General features: G+C 48.1%; 1 protein-coding gene across 4 annotated transcripts in view; it reads left to right on the top strand.

Moving 5' to 3' along the window:
- The window catches only part of ATP2B4 (ATPase plasma membrane Ca2+ transporting 4), a 92,099-nt gene that overhangs the window by 45,476 nt on the left and 22,276 nt on the right, over positions 1–24,347 (top strand). For 3 of the 4 annotated variants that reach the window (XM_058540300.1, XM_058540299.1, XM_058540297.1), the window contains exons 3-13: positions 12,062–12,259; positions 12,884–13,141; positions 13,610–13,735; positions 14,208–14,333; positions 15,495–15,530; positions 17,085–17,246; positions 19,802–20,016; positions 20,338–20,580; positions 21,171–21,412; positions 22,372–22,603; positions 23,502–23,681. In XM_058540300.1, the coding sequence (XP_058396283.1) occupies positions 12,062–12,259; positions 12,884–13,141; positions 13,610–13,735; positions 14,208–14,333; positions 15,495–15,530; positions 17,085–17,246; positions 19,802–20,016; positions 20,338–20,580; positions 21,171–21,412; positions 22,372–22,603; positions 23,502–23,681 (2,018 nt within the window). The remainder of the gene's footprint in view (positions 1–12,061; positions 12,260–12,883; positions 13,142–13,609; positions 13,736–14,207; positions 14,334–15,494; positions 15,531–17,084; positions 17,247–19,801; positions 20,017–20,337; positions 20,581–21,170; positions 21,413–22,371; positions 22,604–23,501; positions 23,682–24,347) is intronic. The other variant, XM_058540298.1, reaches the window with a different exon arrangement.

The raw sequence follows: 24,347 nt of genomic DNA, 5'->3' as shown, positions 1-24,347 counted from the left end.
AAGGCCGTATCAGGGTGGGGAATTGGAGGCAGGTGGCTACTGTTAAGTGAGATTGTCTTCCCAGCTTTGGAGAAGGCAAATGTCTAGAGACCTCAGTGGTGTATTTGTGTCTGGTGGGAAAAGTGTGGTGTCTGAGCACTGAAAGGAGGTGAGGCTATGAGAGCCGTTTCTTTCCCAGACATGATATTTAGGGACTGTGGTATTCTCTAGATCATTCTTTCCTCCTTTTTCTGTATCAGTGTACAGAAAGGAGGATATTTATTTCTGTTTTACAAATGTTTGTGTTAGAGATGCTTTTATCAGTAAATAATCGTCAAGTCCCTGTATCAGTCTTTGATTGCAAAACTGTTTTAAGATATAATTCTTCCCCACACTGATCTTACAGTGTAATTGGGGAGGATGGGCACAAAAAAGTAAGTCCATCTACTTAATGTAGCACTTCTCTATTGCATCCAGTTGGAAATGGGATGGTAAATCAGAAGGTGGAGAGTTGTACCCACCATATCTTTGGATTACTCACTCTGTTTTTTGTTTTTTTTTTTTTTGTGAGGAGATCAGCCCTGAGCTAACATCCGCCAATCCTCCTCCTTTTTTGCTGAGGAAGACAGCCCTGGGCTAACATCCATGCCCATCTTCCTCCACTTTATATGGGACGCCGCCACAGCATGGCTTACCAAGCAGTGCGTCGGTGCGCGCCCGGGATCCGAACCAGCGAACCCCGGGCCGCCGCAGCGGAGCGCGCGCACTTAACTGCTTGCGCCACCGGGCCGGCCCCTACTCACTCTGTTTTTTGTCAGAGAATTATTAATGACTTTTTCAAGCCTGCCTGATGCACTTTTAATATAGTTCTTCTTGATCTGTTCTTAAAAGAGAATGAAAACTGCAGTTTCATGCTTGCCTGGCTCAGCCCAGTTGCCCAGTGAAATTTTGCCTAATCAAAATGGAGAGAGAACAAAAGGAAGCTTGCTTTCTTACTTGGCCTGGTCTCAGCATTTCTGTTACAGGGTCTTGCTTGGTCGTCTCAGTGGGCAGGACGTGGTTGAGTAGCATGAGGTGGAGCGTAATCTTGTGCTTTAGGTGCCTTCCCCTTCTTGAGGTATACTGTTTCTGAGCCTTCTGTGGAGGCCACATCATATTCCTTGCCAGTTCTAAGACAAAGTTTTGCCCCCACCCAATGCTATAAGTTAGTGACTTAGTGACTCTTAAGGGAAAAAAAAAGAGAGAGAGAGATTTTTATCTAGATATTTGTACATTGTCCATGTCTTGTTTTCTTTGCAATCTGAAAGAGCTGCCCTACTGTCCTCTTTACTTCTAGAATTCAGTTTTCTGTCTCATAGGCTTGAGTTCAGATACTAGCTCTACCATTTACTAGCTGAATAGCATTGAACAGTTTACTCAGCCTCCCTGAGTCTGTTTCTTCTTTGAAAATGATCTTACTAGCTAGCCTATAGAGTTATTGGGATTAAATAATAGAACGTATGTATAGCGCTCAAGCTTGTCATGGATATTCAATAAATTAGTCGTCTCAGATTAAAACGGAGCTCATGTGTCTGAAGATATTTGCCAGAATATGAGTCCCCACGGAGTGCAGTGCATGATTATATCTGGAGAGATTACTGCACAGGTAGCTACAACTATTGTCATTGCCTCCGTTCACCTCTTGATGTCACAGAGAGGCCTGGTTAAGATGGCAGTGCTTAGTTGCTTTCATGTGGCTCAGTCTTTGCTTTCTGGCTAGTGTGTAATGACTGCCTACTTCCTGTCAGCTGCATTTCTTTATTCTGCCACTTTTGTAGTGGTCATGACTTTAAAATGAGGCTATTCCTGTTGTATTTTCACTGAGATAATGCTGTGGTTTAGAAACACCCATCAGAATTTAGGCAAGATCTTTCTTTTTCCCTTCCTATACTATTCTTGATCCCTTTGGTTAGTTGTTTCTCTCACAATGAAACTCAGGAGTCCAAATACTATGGAACCTGGGAAGCTCCTAATAGCAGGATCCAGGCTTTCCTCTTAGTTTCCCAAATCCTTTCTCATAGCTGCTGCTGTTTACTTTCTGATTCCCACAGAGATACCGTTCCCAAAAGCCAACATATATTCTACATAATCTCAATACAGGATATCAAATGTTATGGACATAGTTAATGCCCTTAGATTCTTTCCCAGTCCCGGTTTCAGACTTACAGTTGACAGTCGCCCCTTCTGATGGCAGGTACCTGTGTTGCTACAGACCTTGGCCATGCCTGTATCCCAGTACCCTGCCATTGGAACTGTTGTGCATTGCCATTCTCTTGCTTCCTTAGATCACAAATGTGTATTCTGATTTGTTTCAATATAAGACTTACCATAGGGCTGATCCTGGAGCTGGGGAGGCAGGGTGTCAGAAAACAACTTTTCCATGGATAATTTTTAGCCCTCTGTGCCAACAATGACTTCCTTGTGTGTGAGAGGAATAAAAGGATAGAAAAAGGAGACACAGGAGAGCTATGACACAGGAGTCTCCCCCAGACAAGGGTGATGCTGAGCTGTTTGGTTGGGCAGGCCGAGAAAAGAGCATCAACATCCAGGTGCCCCAGTGAGCTGCTACTGTAAAAAGCCAGCTGTTCACAAGAGACCACACTGGGTACCTGACAGCCGACCATAGTTTTGTCATCTGTGGGAGGTGCCTGCAGACTAAGAATAAGAATAAAGAAATTTACCCGGTGCTTGAATTCTGCTGGTTAGAAACCAAGGTGAAGTAAGATTGGGGAGATTGGTTCCTAGAGTATAACTCTTCCCTTTATTTTCTTTTGGGTTGATCGCATCTTCAATATAGATTGATTGATTTTTTTTTTTGGTGAGGAAGATGGGCACGGAGCTAACATCTGTGCCAGTCTTCCTCCATTTTGTATGTGGGATGTCACCACAGCATGGCTTGATGAGCGGTGTGTAGGTCTGCACCCAGATCGGAACCTGCAAACCCTGGCGCACCGAAGCAGAGTGCACGAACTTAACCACTACGCCACCGGGCTGGCCCCTTGATTGATTTTTTTAAACCATAGCATAAGGTTTAAAACCTTATGGAACTCAGAGTTTATAACATTTCTGACATGAACATGGTTTTATTATTCTAGATTTACACAATTCTAGAAGCAGGTGGGACTTAATGTTGATTCATTCTCTCTCTCTGTGTCTCACTCTCGCTTTCTCTCTCAGCAGGCCAAAGGTTTAAATGACTTGTTTAAGGTCTTACCACAGGGTAGAATGTGATGGAATACGTCATGTTTTCTCACTCACAGTCCATTGATGCTCTGCTGCCTCTTATGCTAGAGTAGCAACACAGAGAACCTCAGAAGCACAGGGAATTTAGAAGTTTGTTTTATATTTCAAGGCCTGATAAAATGTCTAATTGTGACCCAGTGCTAGTGTTAATTTAGCATTGGCGTGTGTGCCTTGAGTGCCCGTGGCTGGCCGGAGTAAGAGGAGTCACCCCAGTGGCCAAGACCTGGTTAGACCCGAGAAGACTTGGAGGTGCTCAGCTTCCGCAGGTCTCAGAAACGAGACTCAAGACTTCAGCCTGGACTGCAGCTGCTGCGTTAACGAAAGCAAAGAGGCTGGGGCGAGGCTCTAGCTCCAGAGGGAGTAAGCTGTGTTGCCTAGGGTTTATCAGCAGGGAAAATCTGAGCATTTGGCACCAATAGAATTTCTGTAGTTTGCTTGCTTTCCTCATTCCAATATCTTCATCCCCCTCTTTCTATTGTCTCTTCTTTGCTCACCCCAGGGAATCTCTCCAATTCCCAAAGAGCAGAGCATTTTGGATGACACCTGCTAGAAGATAGCCTTTTATCTTCTGAGCAGTTCTCCATGGTATCTCCTGGCTTCAGTGAGCAGGAGAAACCTTTGTGAATCCATAATGAGAATTACCTGTGGTTTAGGGGTAAGAAAGAAGAGATATTTTCCTTAGTCTCAGTCTCCCTTTGTGTGTAGGAAGAAGAGACCCTAAATGAGAGATTGTTTGGTCTAGACAGAAGGTTGTATGAAGTCTTCTTTCCCCACAGAACTTTTCCACATTGGTCCTCAGCTATGCTACCTATCCTAGGAGGAAGAATGATGTTTTCTGAGCAGGAGCTAGGCCAACAATTAGGGGGAAGGTCTGGGCCCAGACTGGAAAGGGCAGAGAAGGTTATTTATTTATTGACTATTATTTAGATAATTTATTGAATAAACAACAAATTACCTGTGAGCTTCTTTCAGAAAGCTAAAGACTATTTCTGTTGAATTTGGATCTAGAAGAATGTTAGTGGGAATTTCTAGTTCATGTTCCCTCTGTACTCTACTACTTCTTTTCTCCTCTGCAGATTTGAGGGTATGACAGTGGGATACAGAGGGCTTCCAATTCCTTTTCAACCACATTCAGTAAATATTTAATGTCCAGCAGGTGCTAGAGACACAAGGGTGAACAGTACAGGCACAGTTCCTCCTTCCATAGAGCTTAGAGGCTACAAGCGGATATGTGACCAAGCAAGGGCTCGTTCTGCTCGCGGCAACCCTGAAGCCAATCAATGGCACACAAGTCGGTGGTCAAGAAAGGGATTTATTTGATTAGCCAGAAAAATCGGAAGATGGCAGACTCATGTCCAAAAGACCATCTTAAACAAGCACATAATCTTGAAGCAGTTATATAGGGACTAGCGGGCTATGAAGGAGGGGCTCAGGAATGTTGACCATCTGGCATTGGTGACTAGAGATGCCACACCAGGTCTTTCAGTTGTCATCAGTGATGGATACCAGCATAGAGGTTCTTCTCTGAGGAGGTTGCCGTGTTCCTAAGAAACTCAGAAGAGCCATCTATCACTATTGGGAGGTACATGTGTCAGCCAGGATTATTTCCCAGAGGGTAGCTATTTATCTCCTAGCCCACGTGCAAGGTAAAACATATACAGCCTGGGTGACTTAGTCAGAGATTGTTCTAAATTACAACATGGCTTCCCTCATGTCAGCCTTGCTTCAGGCCAGTATCAGATACACAGAAATTAAGGCAATTCCAGAAATATTGTCGTGGTGCTATGATGGGGAAGAACAGGGTGTTATGGGAGCACACAGTACAAGGACCTAAACTGAAGAGATTGCGTGGCGGAGGGGGTGCTTAGAAGTTGGAGACAGGGCTCCTGTATCAGCTGACTGCCTAGGGCGACTCTGGCCTGGCCATGCTCTATGGTAAACGCTACCACTTACTGAATATTCCTGGCAGGAGAAAGCATCTTTACCTTGCATAATTATTGAGCAGCTACTAGGTTTGAGAAGCTGAGATTCTTTGGGGAGTAAATGGCAAGAGGGGAAAGAATCTGTTTTAAGACAGTCAGCCCAAATTATGATTTTGTTTCATTAACTGCAGGATTTAGGTTAATATCTCCTGCCACCTGAAGATCTCTCGGGTTTAACTGTGTTCCTGTTACCATGCCTTTTGAGGTCAGTGGCATGTTCTACCAAGAGTTGTCCATTTTCCTACAAGCTGGGACATACTGGGATTGGACTCTTCCTCAGAGTGGCAGGTTGAAATTTCTAGTAGCATTGTCAGTCTGGAAAAAAAATTGAACACATAGCCCCAATAAATGTTCACCTACAACACTGCTGTATTACTGTTAGTACTTCTAACTCTAATATTATTTACATAATATGATATGCAAGAAATAGAAATGGATAAAGTAATATAAAAAGTTCTAATATTTCCCCCACGCTCCAACACATGGAAGCGTGCCCCCTGCTTAGAGACCACTGCTTTAGGGAATGTTAGTGTTGGGGGATGTAGAGAGCTAGGTGAGTGAATATGGGATGGTACGGATGTGAGAAAATGGGTGACTGGCTTCTTTGAGATTTTCCTCCCTATCTTTAGGGCTTATAGTCTGCTTTAGAATATCCATTTTTAGGATCTCATCAATTTCAGGATAGAAGCATAGCCAAGCCACCTCTCTTTCCTCATGCCTTCTGCCCCATAGCCATCACCTTGAATTCTTGCCCCAGCTCTACTGAAGATACCAAATAAATGGCACTGCAAACAATTTATGTGGGCATGGCTGCAGAGATGAACAGCCTGTGGTCCACTCTGCCCATCACACTTTGGGGAGATGTGTTAGCACTAGTTTAAGATGTGAGGGAGACTCAAGCCAAAAGAATATCTTGGAGAGAGGGGAAGGGATAGAGATGGGCAGACAGCTCAAACAGCCAGAAAGTGGCTACCCTGTGCTCTAAGTAACTGAGGCAAGTCCGGTAGCCTCATAACAGAAATAGTTAGTGCTTGGTAGTGGGATGGGAAAGGCTTTCACAAAACCTGGGGGAAGCAGCTTCAACAGCCGGATGGTGATGATTGAGAAAGACAGGACAGTGAAAGTGCCCTCCCTCATCCCTTCCCCGCTGCAGGGAATTCCACAGTGCATCCTGGGAGTTCCCTGTCTGGGTTGAGTTTCCTGCGTAGGGCTGAATTAGGCTGACAGTGCGTGACAGCTGTGAGCCTTCTCTTCCCACCCCAACCCCAGGCTCTGCGAATCCTTTTCTACTCAGGCCACCCTTGCCCAGAGCTGGGCTTCTGACCTAGCTGGCATAATGCTACCAGGCAGGGGGCAGAGAAATCTTGATGGGGAGAGTGGTTAAGTCTTCCTGAACCTGAGAATCCTCCTTGCTTTCTCCCCTTCTACCAGGCCTGGAACCTTTTGTGCTACATTCCTTTGGCAGCTCAGCAAGAACTCTTACAAGTTTTTGTTTTGTTTTGAACCTTCTTGAGGTTGCCTTGCCTCAAACCATCAGCTAGGGGTGGGAAGAAAGCCTCCTTGGCTGAGGCACGCGTTGCGTCTACCCTTGGAAGTGGGGCTTTTGCTCTTTTTATTTAGCTCCGAGGTGTGAGCACTGAGGAGTGTGACACTGGATGGAAGCACATGCATGTAGTATGGGAGAACGGGGCCAAGCAGAGGGCTGAGGAGGGCGCTTCAGGGAGCTTTCTCTCTGTGTCAGAGTTGAAGTGTTCAAAAAAGGCATGGAACAGAGGCCCACATTAATGGAGACATTCTCTGAGGAAGCTACCCACCTCGGCAGGGCTTTTTGGACTGAAAATGAGGAAAGGGATATTCTTCTCTATCATCCTCTTGCGCCATTACCTTGAAGAGACTGCTTTATCTCTAGGGGCTAGAAGTCTAGCAGATAGAGAGCGCATCTCTGAGCTGTGGGTGTTAAGCTGGAGAGGCTAAGGAGGTCAAGTGCTCTGCCTCCCTTGAGGAGTGGCGGTTGGTGAACAGCAGGAGCTGGCTAAAACCTGTTGGTCCCTATATTGATTGTAAGCTACTCTTCCCCTTAGCCCCCAAATCCAAGTTTTTTAAGGTAGGACTTGAAAGGTATTCAGATGTCTGTTCTTCTCATCTATCAGAGGACTGCCTTCAAATCAACCCTGGGAAGCCTCTCCCTTGTACTGTCTGTGTAGGAGAAGATTCTGCTTTCTCTTTGGCAAGGTATCATAACTCAGAGATCTGGCAAGTCCCTCATGATGTCGAACCTAACCCCACCCTTTCTTGAGCTAATCTGATTCTGATAAGGGGTACCTCTGCCAACAGTCCTTGGCATCCTAGAAAGGCTGGCCCTGGCCCTTTCCTGCTTTATCCAGGCCCCTGAGGGCTGGGCTGCAGCTTCTCCTCCTGCCCTGGGCCCCTCCCTGCACAGGCTCACAGCAGACACAGATTTTCCACTGCTGCTTATTCTGTCCTCCCGCCAGCCTGGGCAGGGTCTGTATCACTCCCCAGTGCGGGGCAGGGGCGATGACCTCACAGCCTGACATCCTCATCACCCTCCCAGCTCACATGTTCAGTCTGGCTCTTAGGGCCAGAAGTACTCCCCTTTTGGCTGGGGCTTCCTCTCTCATGTTTTTGGGGATGAGGTTTTCTCGCCTTGTCTTGATGTATTTCTAGGGGAAACCCTTTTCCTGTGTCTCCAGCATTCTCTTCCTGCCAAGCCTTCCTCCCCCTCTCCAGGAGGCTGTGTGAGTATTTGAGAAGCAACTGCAGAGAGCAGGGCTTCAAACCTTCTTCTGGACTGGACAGGTGTCTGTGTGATGCTCAGCTGCTGAGATCGGGGCCTGACAGTCTCCCAGGGGCAGGAAGAATTGGAACGGAAGGTCCAAAATTAGGGATTGGGCAAGCTCCCATTGCCACATGGCTTTCCCATGCCCTGCCACATGTCAGAGAGAGGATTCCCAAGACCCGTGTGCTAACAGTCCCAGCCTGCCCCTCCTTGCCACAGAGCATGCTGGGACTGGGACAGCCACCTGACTTCTTAAGGCAGCTATTGTAAGAGCTTAGGCTGACCTCAGGTGAAGCAGAGAGATGAGAGAAGGTGGCAAAAAGGAAGTGTGTGACTTACTAGGACATCTAGGCAAGAGCAAGGCCTGACCTTTTTTGTTTTCTATAATGTGTCTTGTTTCATTTGCTTGGGTCCAAAAAAGGCCATACTGAACCTTGTATTGCGTACAAAATTTATAGATTGGACTCTGACAGACCTGGTGTCACCATCCCTGATGACAGCAGAAAGACAGGACTAATTCACCCCAGTTGTAAACAGGGGGAACGAGGCTGATTTGCTTGGATGCAGGCAGCATGTGGGCCTGCGCTGTGGCGAGTGAAGTACAGTGACCCACCATCCCTGTGTGCCCGGGACTGAGGGGGTTCCCAGGAGGCAGAAACGTCAGTGCTAAAACCTGGAAAGTCCCAGGCAAACGGGGACAAGTTGGTCACTAGAATGAGGCCACAGCTGCGTGCAGCCGCCTCCACACCCCAGGCCCCTCTGCGTGTAGGTTGGCATCCAACTGCTTCCTGTGGAGTGGTATAGACTCTGCCACATACTAGCTTCAGTAGTTATGTAACCTCTCCAGGCCTTAGTTTGCTTATATGTAAAATGGGGATAATAGTAGCTACCACATAGGGTGTTGCAGTGTTTGAATGAGAAGATGTGAATGTGCCTGGTGAAACCATCTGGCACATATAATTGCTTAAGTCTTAGTGATCTTATTTATTACTCATTCATTTAGTTCATTCAACATATTTGTATGCATATGGTGTGCCAGGCCCTGCTGTAGTCCCAAGGAATAAAGACAAAAATCCTGCCCTTGTGGAGAGAAATAGACAAATACAATGAGTGAATACATCATATAGTGTCTTAGGGGAGAAAACCTGTCGAGGGAAACAATGGAGCAGGATAAGGAGTATGGAGAGTGCGGGGCAGGCGAGCCGTAATGTTAAACACGGTGGGCCTCACTCAGAAGGTGATATCTGTGCAGTGGCCTGAAGGAGGTGAGAGAATGAGCCCTACCTAGTGGAGAGGAGGACTCTGAGCAGGAAGTGTCTTGTGCAGGCCCTGGAACAGAAGCATGGCAAGTGCGTGCAGAGAGCAGCAGCAGGGCTCACTTGGCTAGATCTCAGTGAACAAGGGGAGAATTACAGGAGATGAGGAGTGGGGGCTGGGGACTCAGAGGGGACTCAGGCCTGCATAGGGTCTTTGGTGCCCAGTTTCACTCAAGTAAAAGCCACTGAAGGATTCTGAGTAGATGAGTGACATGAGTTGGGTTTGAAAAAGATCCTTCTGGCTATTCTGTGGGGAAGAGACTGAGGACAGGAGAGCAAGGGTGGAAGCAAGGGGACCAGTAAGCCAGCTGCAGGAGTCCAAGCAGGAGAGAGGGGAGGCCTGGGATAGGAGGGCAGCAGTGGAAAGTGAGGGGGGTGGACCCTGGATCTAGTTTGAAGGTGAAGCTGACAGGGTTTCCTGACTAAATGGATGTGGTGGATGAGAGGGAGGAGTCAAGGATGATTACAGGGCATTACTATGAGAACAGAGAGGGGCAGGGGCTACCTCAGATGGGGTGCTTTTAGCTAGCCTGTTAGTGTTTTGGCCTTCACCAGGCTGCTGGATGTCCCTGCTGATGCTCTCTGATATCTGATATCTTGGTTTGCCCTCATAGTCATCTGCTCACCCTTGTTAAGGAAGGAACAGCATCTCCTCTCTTTACATTGGAAGCCTGCTTCCTTGAGAAACATCCCAGGGAGATTAACAAATTATCAAACTCCTCTTTCCCTCAAGCAAACCTGGCCCTCCAGCATGGCAGTCCCAAGTTGGCATAGCCTTGCTCTCGGGTCCCTGGGGAGACAGAACCAGCAGGGCCCTGCCCCCTGGCAACTCTGCCTCTGCCTGCCTGGGGATCAAGACGCCCTCCCAGGAACACTCCTTTCCCAGGCCTCTGCTTTCCTTTCCTACTGGGAACCTGACTTCTCAGAGTGCTGGAGGCAGGGAGCCTCTGGGAAGCAGCCCAGTTTGCTTCTTGTGCTTTGGCCAAGCCCCACTCCCCTGCAGAGGTCGGCTGTGCCGCTCAGCTGGAGGGAGGTGGGTGCATTGGGGCACCAGGAGGCAGAAGACCTGGATAAGAGTGGCGGGCACCACTTCCCCCCCTTGCTTCCCACGTCCCTCTCCTAATTACTAGCAGGTGAAAGTATTCTCCACTCCCCGACTGCACGAGTGCCATTTCACCCCCCACTTTACCTCCAGCAGGGTCCCGCATCTGCCTTCCCAGACAGATGAGTGTCTCGAGCACCTCTCCTGATAGTTTTTGTTTTTCGGGTGGAGAAATGGCAGCCATCTCAGACCCTGTAAACAAGGCTCCCTTGGGCACCTAGTTTCCTATTTTCAACATCTTTTTCTGTCTGAATGTTTTCCTTACGTCTAACCCAGATCTCTCCTCTTGCCATTTAAGATCACACTCTTGGGCCCTACTCAGTGGAGATGGAGAGTAGGTGTTTGGTCTCCTCCTGTGCCCCTAGCCTCAGCCAGCGGCACGGTCTTCATGTTGACTGAAGTATTAGGAAATCCTCAGGCACCAGCACCTCCACTTTTTCCAGTCGTCTGCCTTTCCTTGCACTCTCTGTGAAGCTGCGTTGTGTCCTGTCCTGATTCTAACCCTCCTCAGCTGACCACCTTTTTTCCAGACAAAGGTTGCCCCACCCTGCCCGTGGCGAACTCATTAAACAGTGCAGCCAACAACTTCAAAACCAGGCCTGCTCTGCTGCTGTGTGTAAACAGCTTGATAAATGCCAACAGGCATTAGTTGAAGTGTCAGGATTTATCCCTTTTCCTCAAATTATAAGCCCCCAGGACCCAGCAGAGGGGCCTAAATATAAGGAAGGCACTGGGAAGAATTCTGCCTCTTTTCTCTCTGGGAACACGCCTAGGAGATGTGTGCACACTCACGCAGAGATGGAAGCGTACATGTGTGTCGGTGGGAGCATGCTGAGAATCAAGGACTGTGTGCTAACCAACTTGGTGTGTTCACCTTTTTTGTTTCTTTTTATTCAGCCCTAATAGAGGTAGTACTTCTCTTAGTATTTAGTAGCAGTACTTAGTCTAAGTAGTACTTCTCTTAGTACCTAGTACTTCTCTAAGTACATAGTACTTGGTAAAATAGTAGTACCTCTTAGTGGTGTGTGTTTATGTCTGTGTGTGTGTGGCAGAAAAGTAGGGGCATGTGTGCTTAAATGGGATGCCTGAAGTCAGAGTTGCAGAGCCTCTGCTCTGTTGATCTCCTAAAGCTACTGGAACTTGGAATCAGGACACCTGAGTGGGCTCTGTCTCCCAGCCTCGTAGCATGACCATGAGCAGATAGCCAGTGGATGAAAGCTAACTGATTTTAAATCATCACCAGCCTCTACATGTTAATGTGATAGAAAAGTTCAGTGTGAGTCCCAGGAAACATTTAATGTTAGTGTTCTCGGAGCTGGAGCCTGGAGCATACTCACGGAGGAGAAGTGTCAGTTCTGGGTTAGCTCACCCTGGAGACTAAGAGGGGTGAGTCCTCTCTTACCAACTTGTCCCAATTTGCCTATTTTTCGACTCAAAGTTTCATACACCCCGAGTCTTGGGCAAATTGAGGGGGTTGGTCACTGTAACTGAATCTCATGCTTGGGCAAATCAGGAAGCAAGGGGTCTTCTAACTGCCTTCTTCTATCATTCATCTCTTCCCCTTTTTTCTCACTCATTTATCCCTCTCCTGTCTCCTTTTCAGGTCTATCTGGGAACCCTGCGGATCTGGAGAGACGTAAGCAAGTGTTTGGACAGAACGTGATCCCCCCCAAAAAGCCCAAGACCTTCTTAGAATTAGTGTGGGAAGCCCTTCAAGATGTCACACTCATCATCCTGGAGATTGCAGCCATCATCTCCCTGGTCCTGTCCTTCTATCGTCCCCCTGGTGAAGAAAATGAACGTGAGTGTCTTGAACAGCCCAGCATGACTCTGATCTGGGTTCTTTTCTACCACCACCAAAAAGCACTTAATATCGGTGGTTGGCAGGTTATAGCGTAAAAGGTTTTCCCCCGATATCCAGGGTGGGTTCCCCAAAGGAAACCAGCAAGTAGCTAGTAAGCTGTTCTTCCAACCCATCCTGATTCCACGGTCTCCTTCCCTTTCTCCCATCCTTATCGGAATGTCACAAATTCTCTACCCTCATTCAACCAACAAAGCCCTGCTTCTCAAAGTGGCCCCACCAATTTTCTGGCATTATGGGAAATAGCAGTGGTAGCCTGACCATGTTGGGAATCATAAGTTCTGTACGTGTGACTTGCCTATAATATGCATTGGTGTTGTTTTGTGCTATTTAGTCATTTGTTTCTTTTGGGTTAGCATAAATAGTTATGTTGGTGATGAGATGATGCCCAATCCTGCTGTCCTCTGATCTCCTCAGAGGATAGCTCTTTTACCCAAGAGTTTTATTTTCTATTATTTTCTCTCCCTGACTTTCCATTCTGGGGGATTGCAGAAGCAATCTACCCCCATTTTTAATGTCAACAAAAGCCCCTACGTGACTCTTTCTCTCCGTTCCCTGGGCTAGAGTGTGGTCTAGCCGTCAGTAGCCCAGAAGATGAAGGGGAGGCAGAAGCCGGCTGGATTGAGGGGGCAGCCATCCTGTTCTCGGTGATCATTGTGGTGCTCGTGACTGCCTTCAATGACTGGAGCAAAGAGAAGCAGTTCCGGGGGCTGCAGAACCGCATTGAAAAGGAGCAGAAGTTCTCCGTTATCCGCAACGGTCACATCATCCAGCTCCCCGTGGCTGAAATCGTGGTGGGTGACATCGCCCAAATCAAATACGGTGAGAGCTCCATGTTCCTCGTACCTGTGCCTCCCTCCCCACATGAGGCGAGGTCCTGTGGCATAAAGGGGCTGGGAATTGCTAAGGACCCAAAAAGATAAGACCCCAAATTGTGTTAGCTTCCAGGTTAGAGCATAAGCGAGTTGTGGGAAGGAAATTCAAAGAAAGAAGTAACTGAAACTCTCCCAAAAGATTGTCAGACTTGTACCCTGCATGTCTTAGGGTAAAAGTATATAATATTTACACCATGAGAAGATGTTTGGGGATCAGTAATTATTTGAATTTATAATAGCTGAGAAGGTTGTCACAGCTGAAGTTGTCTTTCAAAGGCTCTCCAGACACTCCCTGGGCCATTGCCCTATAGGTAGAGCCCGTAGCAGCAGCCCTGAGATAGGGTTGGATGGTCCCTGTCTCCACCAGGCTCTTACCCACCCTCTTTCCCTGTTCCCCTTCCCATCTGTTCACTAGGTGACCTGCTGCCTGCAGATGGGATCCTGATCCAGGGGAACGATCTCAAGATTGACGAGAGCTCTCTGACTGGGGAATCGGACCATGTCAAGAAGTCCCTAGAAAGAGACCCCATGTTGCTCTCAGGTGTGGCCTCTGGCTCCCCCAGTTCCCGTTCTGCCTCCCTGCAGACAGCTGGCCGCAGAAGCCTGACGCAGGCTCTGCTCTTTCTCTGGCCCTGCCTCGTCTCCTTCCCTGGTTCACCTGGGGCAGTAGCATATTGGTGGGTTGAACACGAGGCTATCAGGCCACCTAAAGAGGCTCTCTAGGAAGCAGTGCCACAGGGGCCTTGGAAGGGCTCTGCGGGTTGGGGTGGGAGCTGAGGGAAGGAGCCTCACCCCAAAGCAGTTAGACACAGTTTCCTCCTCACCCCCGGTTTGCGTGGTCTATTTTCAATGGGCCCAGCTCTTGACCTTTCTCTGCTGTCTGCTGAGTATATCATTATCCACGGGGAGGAAGGAAGAGGGAGTGTTTTTTTCCTAAGTTTGTGTCTTACACCAAAGCATGGCTAGGTATTAAAAAAAACAGCACTCCTCCCATCTTCTCCTTTCTCATATAGGGACTCATGTCATGGAAGGTTCTGGCCGGATGGTAGTGACTGCTGTGGGTGTCAACTCCCAGACTGGAATCATCTTTACCCTCTTGGGGGCCAGTGAGGGAGAAGAGGAAGAGAAGAAGAAAAAAGGTAAGGAGTTTTTGGACTGAGGTTCTCTTCCCTCCCATCCCCGTGGACAAAGGAGGAAGCAAGGGAGCAGATCTGGATGGAAGCCCTGGTTCAAAGAATCTGCTGGATGACGAGTGCAGAGATACAAACCCAGTGCTGAGATAAAGGTGTCAACCTGGCTCCCCAGGGGCCTCTGAGGAGAACCAGGTCCTGGCTCTAGGCTCCCCAATCAGGTTGCACTTGAGCCTTGATTGTGGGATCTCTTGATGGGTTGTGAAGGGATGAGTGATAAAGCCTGCCCCAGGCGAGCTGGCTAGTGCTCTGGGCCCAGAGGCCCTCTGCACAGTCCTCCCGCCCTTGCCCCTTTCCTCCTCAAACGTGGGGGTTAAATGAACCATCCAGGCTAAGGGAAAACTGGCCAGGAGAAGAAACTGGACTCCTGTCGAAACTATGGGCTATCAGTGGAAGAGAGACACAGACAGGAGAGTGGGAAGAGAGAGGTAATGTCTGCCCCAAAGTTAGTCCTGTCTGCCATTCACTTGTTCCTGAAGGAAGGAAAAACAGAAGGCAAAAGAGAAAAAGACACTAAAACCAGATCTACACCTTTTCTTAAGCATTCCTTATTCCCTGGGAAGAGAGAAGGATTTCTCCCACTTGGCTGGAGGACCATCTTGAGCTGTTTAGTGGAGGGCAGTTTATGAAAAGGAAACCAAATGCATTCCCTCAAGACTAGACTCTTCACTCCTGCAGCTCCCTGCAGGTGAATGAGGAGGAAGCTTGCCTGGCGCTGGTGAACTGACGTGGAGACTCCTCGCAGGGCGTTTGCCATTAGGCAGCAACAGTTCAAACCTCTCGCTTCCTAATCCCTTCCTCATCTCGCCAAGTGATGTGGCTCAGGCCAGGAACGCCCTCCCAGCAGCGCCGTACTCCAGGAGGAAGCGGCTCAGGTGTGCGTGTGCACTCGCTACAGGAGTGCTCTGGTTCCCATCCCTAGGAGGCATGAGAGCCCCTAGTAAGAAGTAATGGAAGCAGAGATGTGAGCTTCCCTTACGTTCCCTCCCTGCACTCAGCCCCTTTGCTATCGCCCTTCTGGGCTCTGAGCAGGACCAACAAATTGGATATCTGATCTCTTAATAGTCACTTTGGGTCTCCACCCCACTTTTTTCTTTCTTGTTCAAACAGGTAAAAAACAAGGAGTCCCTGAAAATCGCAACAAAGGTAACCTGTCCACCCACTCATTTACCATCTCTACCTGCCCACACTCAAACCAGACCTTTCTGGGCCATCTGCCTTCTCCCTTTCCTCTCCATAAATCTGTTACCTGCTGCTGTGGCCCAGATGCCTCATCCTGAGGAAGGTGCAGAGATTTGGGGGTGGTCTCTAGGTCCCAGTCCCAATCTAAGATGGGACAACAGCACTCTCTGCTGTTGGCTCATGGAACCTCATGTCAAGATTTCTCTTGGGGAGCTCGTGGGATTGATCGGCTGCTCCCAGAGTGCTAACTCTTTGCTTCGTTGCCCTAGGCCAGATTTAAACAGCAACGGTCATCAGTTTCAGTTTCTGGGTTGGAAGACGCAGAGTCCTTATGGTGGAAGGAGTAAGGGTGGGCAGTCCCTGCACCCTCCTCTTGCTAGCTTCCTCATCAGTGTCCTCTTCCAGTCTGGATTCCTTCTCTGCAAGTCTTCTCAGGGGTGCTTGGAGAGAGCCCTTTCTCTGTACCTCTCTCCCCACCTCTTTCTTTGTTCTGTCCACCATCTGTTTTCTTCCTCCTGCTCTGATGTGTGTTTCTTTTTTGGTGGCTGTGTTTACATCCCGTCTCTGTCTTCTTTTTGAGTCTGACAGCAGAGACAGTATCTCGGGAAGGGCGTCCTAATCAGAGGGGCCAAGCTCTGCAGGGATGAAGGTGGAGGGGAACTGGGAACCAGCGAGAATCGCTCTTTTGAGCTCCTAGAGATGTTTTTCCTTTGTAACCCACGTCATAGTAGTCGTTAGAAGTAAAGTCATCACATCAAAGAACCAGGGCTCCACAGAAATAATTCTTTAATTTTAGATCTCTCTAACTCTTCTTTTTAAAGCAAAATGGATTTATATGTCTGTCTTTAATCTCTGCTTTCTCTTATTCCAGGGGGTCCCCCACAACAGCTTCTTCCCTCTCGCCAAAAAGACTTAACCCCAAATCTCACTCTGTGCCTCCCTACATTCATCAGGCAGGGGAGTAAGGGGATTTCCTTCTACTATCTTTCAAATGATATAAGAAGGAATTGGAAAATATCTGTGTCTGGGGTCTGTGTTTCTTCCCCAACAGCCTTTATATAGAGATGAACCTTTTAACAGAGCAGATCAGGACCCTCATACTCTAGAAACATCTGCCAGGCTTCCTCTTCAGCCCCTTTCTGCAGTAAAGATTCACTATTTTAAGCACTGAATTCCAGGAAGGATGGTTATTGGTAACAGCACTTAGTCGCATGACTAATCCTCTTGCTGGAATAAACCTGCCTTGGGGCTCTGAGGTGGAGCCAGGAAGCTGCCATGGAAGAGGAAATCCATACCCTAAAGGCACCCCTATTTCATCTCCAGATGTTGGAAGATCACTCCAAAGGCCCTAATAGAGGGTCGAAGGCAAGCTCCCTGTCTGGCATGGGGTGACAGAACTGCTGTCAGGGTCAACATGTGTTTCAGGAAGAAGACAGAAGGGTTTTTTCTTTCCACTTGCCTTCTACTCGGTGCTACTACCTTGCCTGCTCACCTGTCCTATTTGTGTGTATACCCTAGCAAAGACTCAGGATGGAGTGGCCCTGGAAATCCAGCCACTCAACAGCCAGGAGGGGATCGACAATGAGGAAAAGGAGAAAAAGGTGGCCAAGCTGCCCAAAAAGGAGAAGTCAGTGCTGCAGGGCAAGCTGACACGCCTGGCTGTGCAGATTGGGAAAGCTGGTGAGTGGGGCGGAGCCTTCTTGCTGTTATCGATCAGTGTGGTTCTGGATCCTCGCTGCGTTGATTCCTTCCTTCTGCTCCACCCAGGTCTGGCAGAAAGAAGCTAGAACTCCCGAGTGGCTAGTGCAGTCTAGGCAGCTGTGTCCCTCTCCCTGCCACCCTCTGTCCACTCCCTAGGCTTTCTCAGAGAGAAATGTTTTCCTACAAGTAATGGTTAGAGGCCCTGAGGTCTCTTTCATCCAAATAAATGAGAAGTAAAGGACTGATGTCACACAGGGGAGATTTACATTAGCAAGAAGGTAGACTTTAATAACCGCTTACCAGTCTCATGTAGTGGCTTGTAAGTTCCTTAGGAGATGGCTGCTGTTGGCTGGAGGCAATTCCCTAGCATAGTGGTAGCATCTGGCCAGGCACAGAGCAATAAGTTCAAAATAAGGACTGGAGGAAAAAGGAAGACAGTGATTAGAGAAAGTCCTTCCAGAGGAGAGGTCACTAAAGGCACTTCTGTGTATCGTGAGAGGAAGTGCCTTCTCCATTGCTGGCCTCTACATTCCCCGCAGCCCCTTCTACCTTCTTTCAATTGGGGGGGTGTGTGTGAGGGGGTTGGAGGAGAGAACAAAAGGAAGACTGCTCCTTCAGTGGACATATCCCTCAAGGTAGGGCCTTTTACCACTGTTTAATCATATCCTGACCCTCCCCTCTGTTTACCACAATCATAGTCTAGCCCAGTACCTCTCTGTGTGTACAGTTCACCTGAGATCTTGTTAAGCACAGATTCTGGTTCAGGGGGTCTGGGCTGGGGCCTGAGATTCTGCATTTCTAGTAAGCCTCCAGGGAATGGCAATGCTGCTGATCCACTAAGCACACACTGAGTAGCAAGAATCTATGCTATTCACTACCGTAGCCATTAACCATGTTTGGAAATACAATGAAACATTCATTTCCTCAGTCACATTAGCCTTATTTCAGTTGGTCAGTAACCACACGTGGCTAATGGCTACCATATTGGACTGTGCAAACAGAGAACATTTTACTGTTACAGAGATACTGTGGATAGCGTTCTACTGGATAGCGTTAGTCTAGCCCATTCACTCGGTTCTATTACCCAGCTAATTTTGGCTACTGTGAAACCTCTTGCATATAGACTATACACAGATGAGATGAATTGCAGGTGTGAAATCAAGTTATTGAGCCTGGCACACAGGGTTGAAACATTAGACCCCACCTGCCCCCGCTGTTTTCCTCCCAATGCCTGCCTTGTTCTCAGAGAGTACAGGCTACCTGGTGACTGGTCATGAGTCTCTTCTGTTGTTTTATTTTATGTGTCAAGCTGGGCCAGGACTAGGGTGAGCAAGTGAGGTGGCTTGCACCACCCTGAGAGTGAATGCCTCCTTAAATTTTGCACCTTAGGTGCCTTGGTTGCCTCACCCTAGCCCTGACTCTGAAGAAGCAAAGTACACAAGAATATGCTTAATTGCTACCATCATCTAGCCTTCTCTGATCCCCTTGAATCATCAGGTCCTCAGGAAAAGCAAAGACCCAAATCAGACTAGGGTTTGAAGCAAGCTCTCCCCAGATATTGTGCCACAGATGGGTACAAGTGCCCAGGTGCTGATCCCTTCAGCCCTCAGAGTGGCCAGACAGCACCCAGAGCAGTTGGAGCCCCTAGGCCAGTTTTTGTCTGACCCAAGCAGATTCTTCCATTTACCTCAGGGTATAGGATGACCACCTGTCCCAGTTTGCTTGGGACTTTCTTGGTTTTAGCAGTGAAAGTCCCATGTCCCAGGAAACTGCTCAGTCTCAGGCAAACCAGGATGGTTGGTCCCCCTACTAATATACCATACCAAAAACCTCTCTGTGCCTTAGTTTCCTCATAAAAGGGGATGATAATGGTCACCTATGTCACAGGGTGTTGTGAGGATTAACTGAGTTGGTATATGTGAAGGGCTTGCCTGGCCCGTGCTAAGCACAACGTGAATATTTGCTGTCACTGTCATCCTCTGTCTGTGCCATGTCAGGAAGAAAGTTGGGGAAGCACCGTTCCAAGGGTTAGTCATGTAGGCCATGTGCTGGCACCGTAGGGGTATCACCGTAAACAAGTTGTGAATTGCCCAACATTCACAGGCTACTGAGGAAAAGTCCAAATTGATAAACTCCTAGGAAATAAGCAAATACAGTCAAGGCATTATGAATTGTGAGAAGAGATTAGGTCTGAGATAGAATCATAGAATGCTGTTTCGGAAAACTAGACCAACCCCCTTATTTATGAAAGAAGAAACAGGCCCAAAGAGGGTAAAAGACTAGTCCAAAGCCACACGTCAAGTTAGTGCGGTGCTGAGACTAGAACCTGTGTCTTTGAAATGCAAAACCAGCGTCTTTTCCCTCCACTGTAGTGTACAAGCAGCAGAGAATGGACAGGGGATTTTGGTATGACTTCCTGGAGATAGTGGCTCTGAAAATTGGTAGCAAAGCCTACAACTTATGCCAATCCATCTCTGGCTAGGGCCCTAGGAATGCCCTCGAGCCTGGGTTCATGTGACTTGTTTCCTGGACAGGTCTGATCATGTCTGCCATCACAGTCCTCATTCTGATTCTGTACTTTGTGATTGACAACTTCGTGATACAGCGCCGACCATGGCTGGCCGAGTGTACTCCCATCTACATCCAGTACTTTGTCAAGTTCTTCATCATCGGCATCACTGTACTGGTGGTGGCTGTGCCAGAGGGGCTGCCACTGGCTGTCACCATTTCACTGGCCTACTCTGTGAAGGTGAGACTGGAACAATACCGTCCCTTCTTTTAGAACGGAGACAGGAGGGGAGAGTGCCTTGTAGCCTTTGGCTAAAGGATAGGCCATTCTGTGCCTCACAAGAGCAAAAGCTGCTGGCATTGTGGAAGGACCATCTTGATCAGTTACATCAATGTTTAAGTAACCCAGTAGAATCTTAAGAGGATTCCCAAGAATAGTATCCTGCATTTTTGTGTGGGACAGGAGAATAAAATGTGGAGAGATGTTGGCTAGGAGATGTACTTTGACTTGTATTTGGCAGAACTCAGTTGGTCCCCCTGAAGTCCTTTCTCTTCTTTGTAGAAAATGATGAAAGACAATAACCTGGTACGACACTTGGATGCTTGTGAGACAATGGGCAATGCCACAGCCATTTGCTCTGATAAGACAGGCACATTGACCATGAACCGCATGACTGTGGTACAGGCTTATATTGGAGACACCCATTACCATCAGATCCCAAGCCCTGATGTCCTCGTGCCCAAGGTCCTGGACCTTATTGTCAATGGCATTTCTATCAACAGTGCCTATACCTCCAAGATTCTGGTAAGCTCTTCCTTTGCCTGGACACTTAGAATGGGTAGTTGGAGGGGACTATTAATTTTCTCTGAGACAACTAGTTTTCTCTTGTTTGTTCTGCCTAGATTGCCATCCCACATCCCATTTCTCACTCCTCAGTGAACATGTTTGGGGTGAGACTAGGGAATAATCCATGGGAGTAGGTTGGGGGTGGGTAGGGTGAGGCAGGTAAGAATCTATGGCTTGGAAATGCCCACCAATCACCATGTAAAGGCAATAATTCTAAGGAGAGACCTCTTGCCCATAGCAGAATTGGGCTTATCAGGAGTAAATTACTCACTTTCCAGAAACTGAGAGAGAGTGTTAGCGTAAGAGACCCACACGGGGTAGACACCAGCACCATCCCCAGGGCACACTAAAAAATCCCTAAGTCCTGGATGGCTCAGAACTACAGTCACCACTGACCACTGTCGGCCTACCCTTGAAAAAAACAAAAGCTCTTCCCCGTGGGCTCTGGGTGTGTATGTGAAAGTTTTGTAGGGGGGTTCTTTTCTTCCCAATTTCTCTCCCTGGTTGAGGCATCTTATTCAATAGTCTCATGCACATTTTTCTCTCAGCCTCCAGAGAAGGAGGGAGGCCTGCCGCGGCAGGTGGGCAACAAGACCGAGTGTGCTCTGTTGGGCTTTGTCACGGACCTGAAGCAAGATTACCACGCAGTGCGCAGTGAGGTGCCTGAGGAGAAGCTCTACAAGGTGTACACCTTCAACTCAGTGCGCAAGTCAATGAGCACTGTCATCGAGAAGCCCAGTGGTGGCTACCGCATGTACAGCAAGGGCGCCTCCGAGATCATCTTGCGCAAGTGAGCACCCCTGCCCCCACTTATTCCTTCAAGATCCTCCCCTCAGGAAGGTCTCTTGACATGCCCCACACTGAATCATCTGAATGATGAACGAGCCCTCCTTCTAGGTGGTGACATCATGGCTAATATCTGATTTACTGAAGCCAAGCATTGTTTTCAAGTATCTTAGGTGGCTCATTTTATTTAATCCTCACAACTCAGTGAGGTAGATACTATTATTGTCCCTGTTCTACAGATAAGGAAACAGAGGTACGTGGAAGTTAAGTAACTTGCTCAAGGTGATACAGCTAATAGTGGCCCAGCCAGGATTCAGAGCTAGGCAATCCAAGCTTCTATTTCCTAATCTGAAAACAGATCAGCATACCCACCCATCTCACAGGGTTACTCTGATTAAATGATTCCATGTAAGTAAAATGCCTTGCACATAGCAAGTACTAGAAATGTCGGTTCTATGTTACCTTTTCCTTCTCATTCTCAATTCTGATTACAGAAAGTCACATAACTTAATCAAAGTGGCTAGACAATCCATAGACAGTCATTAAAAGCTGACCTACATGGGTATAGGGCCAGTCACTGAATTAACAAGTGCCCCGCTTGGCCTTAGCCACCGTATCTCAGTCAACACCTTCTTGTTGAGCACACTCTATGCATTGAGTGCAATTCTACATACTGGGGATTGAAAAAAATCTCTCTACCTTTGAGAAGTTCAAAACAGCAGGTGATCCACAAATGACTGTTGGTGTTGCATTCACATATGAGTAAGAACAGATGATATGGGATATGCTCTGCCTACCTAGACATTATCTAGCTACAGGCCACCCCACCTTGGAAAAAGGAACTCAGCTGGATGACAGATAGAGATTTCTGGGCATTAGGAGTAATGCAGAGCTGTCAGAATGTCATATAGAGGTATATTAGGTAGGAAAGAGGTGCTGCTTTCTGACTGTGTGCCTCCCCAGGTGTAATCGAATCCTGGACAAGAAAGGGGAAGCAGTGCCATTCAAGAATAAGGACCGAGATGAGATGGTGCGCACTGTCATTGAGCCCATGGCCTGTGAGGGACTCCGGACTATCTGCGTAGCTTACCGGGATTTCAATGATGTGGAGCCCCCGTGGGACAATGAGAACGAAATCCTCACTGAACTGACCTGTATCGCAGTGGTGGGCATTGAGGACCCTGTGCGCCCAGAGGTGAGGCTTTGGCAAGGGGAAAGGGCAAGAAAACATGAATGGAAGGCTTCCAATGGCCCCTGGCCCATGTTCAGGTCCAGTGTGACCTAATGGGAGGCCACAGGAGTCACAGGAACTGGGGTACGAGTTCTGTTTCTTGTTTGACCCCAGGCAAGTTACCTAACTGCTTCTCACTTGCAGGGGTAGCTGCTTCTGTGCTTCCTGCTTCACAGAACTGCTGGAGAGTGCTGAAATGGTAGAAGGTGGCATTCCTACAGCTAATGCTGTCTGAGGGTCAAGAAGCGTGGGTTTTATTGGGTGTGTTATTTGGTACTTAAGAATAGTCAGGAGGCTGAATTAACAGGGACACCAACTTTATGCACCTTCATTCAGTCAATGCATTCTTGTTGAGCACCCCTATAATAGCTGACCACCACTCTCAACACAAGGGCATTGAAAAAGTCTCTGCTTCTAAGAAGTTTAGATAGATGGACTATCAACTGTCAAGGCCCAGAGGCATGAGAGAGTGTCACGCATTGGGAAACTAAAAAGAATTGATATGGTTGGAGCATGGGCCAGGAGGTGGAGAGTCATAAAAAGTTCTTATAGAAAGGAAGGCAGTGGCCAAATCTAAGAAGGCCATACACACCCTGCTTGATTGTGAGTGGCAGAGTAGGCTTTTACATCTGGCTCCTGAAGCAAATTTCCCCTTCAACTCGTGGTATAATAAGGTGAATTCAAATGTGAGAACTGTGGGTAGGACAGAAGTGCGGGAGCAGAAAGAGATGTAAAAATGACCAGACTTCACCTGTGCCTCATGGCACTGCTTCTACGCTGCCTCTTTCCTGTCCCCAGTGAAGGGACGGTTGAACAGGGGCAGCTTACCAGGCATCACCACTCCCATCTCTCCTTTCCACAGGTACCGGAAGCTATTGCCAAATGCAAAGGAGCTGGCATTACTGTCAGAATGGTGACAGGTGACAACATCAACACAGCCCGGGCCATCGCCACCAAATGTGGCATTGTGACACCTGGGGATGACTTCCTATGCTTAGAAGGCAAAGAATTCAACCGACTCATCCGTAACGAGAAGGGCGAGGTGGGTCCTGAGTGGGCGGAACAGGGCCTCATTTGGCAAGAGGAGGGCCAGTCTTCGTGTAAGACATCTTGACATATGGGGGAAAGTGGGTGGTGTTTAAAGTAAAATCTATTTGTAGAGAAACGTCCCTTCTACCAAAGCTGCTCTGACAGTAAAATTGGGAGTTTTCTTCTCATTATCTTCATTCACAAGCTATCTTTTCAGACAGCGTCACTAATTTCTCACATCTTTCCATTTTTTTCAGTCATGGGATGATTTTGTACTGATTTCCCTCTACCTCATCCCTCCTTTGTCGCTGCCCTGTGACAAACAGTGACACGGGTTTGTAAGAGGACGTGGTCTGGGTGTGGAGCGGACCAGAGCTTCCTGGTCTACGTAGAAATCAAACCTCAGACCTCAGAAGCACCACGTTAGCCACCTGAGCCAACAACTAGCCCTGGCCATCCTCCTGTCAAGGGTCTAAGGAATAGGGGCTTGGCTCCCAGGTAGGGAATTGGGAGGAAAAGGAAGGCAAGCAGGGCCTGCTGGCCACCATCGGGGAATCTGCCCTTGGAGACTGTGGCTGCCTCTTCTCCACCGGAGGCTGGGAGAGTACTCCCCCGTGGGCCGCGGAGAACCAGGTGTCCCAGAAGCTCAGAACCAGGTGGAGAAGTAGGATCTTCCTGG

The sequence above is a fragment of the Diceros bicornis genome, chromosome 4 (assembly GCF_020826845.1).
Source record: "Diceros bicornis minor isolate mBicDic1 chromosome 4, mDicBic1.mat.cur, whole genome shotgun sequence".
NCBI classification, from domain to species: domain Eukaryota; kingdom Metazoa; phylum Chordata; class Mammalia; order Perissodactyla; family Rhinocerotidae; genus Diceros; species Diceros bicornis.
The sequence above is the reverse complement of the archived record's forward strand: the minus strand, read 5'-3'. Positions and strand labels throughout refer to the sequence as shown.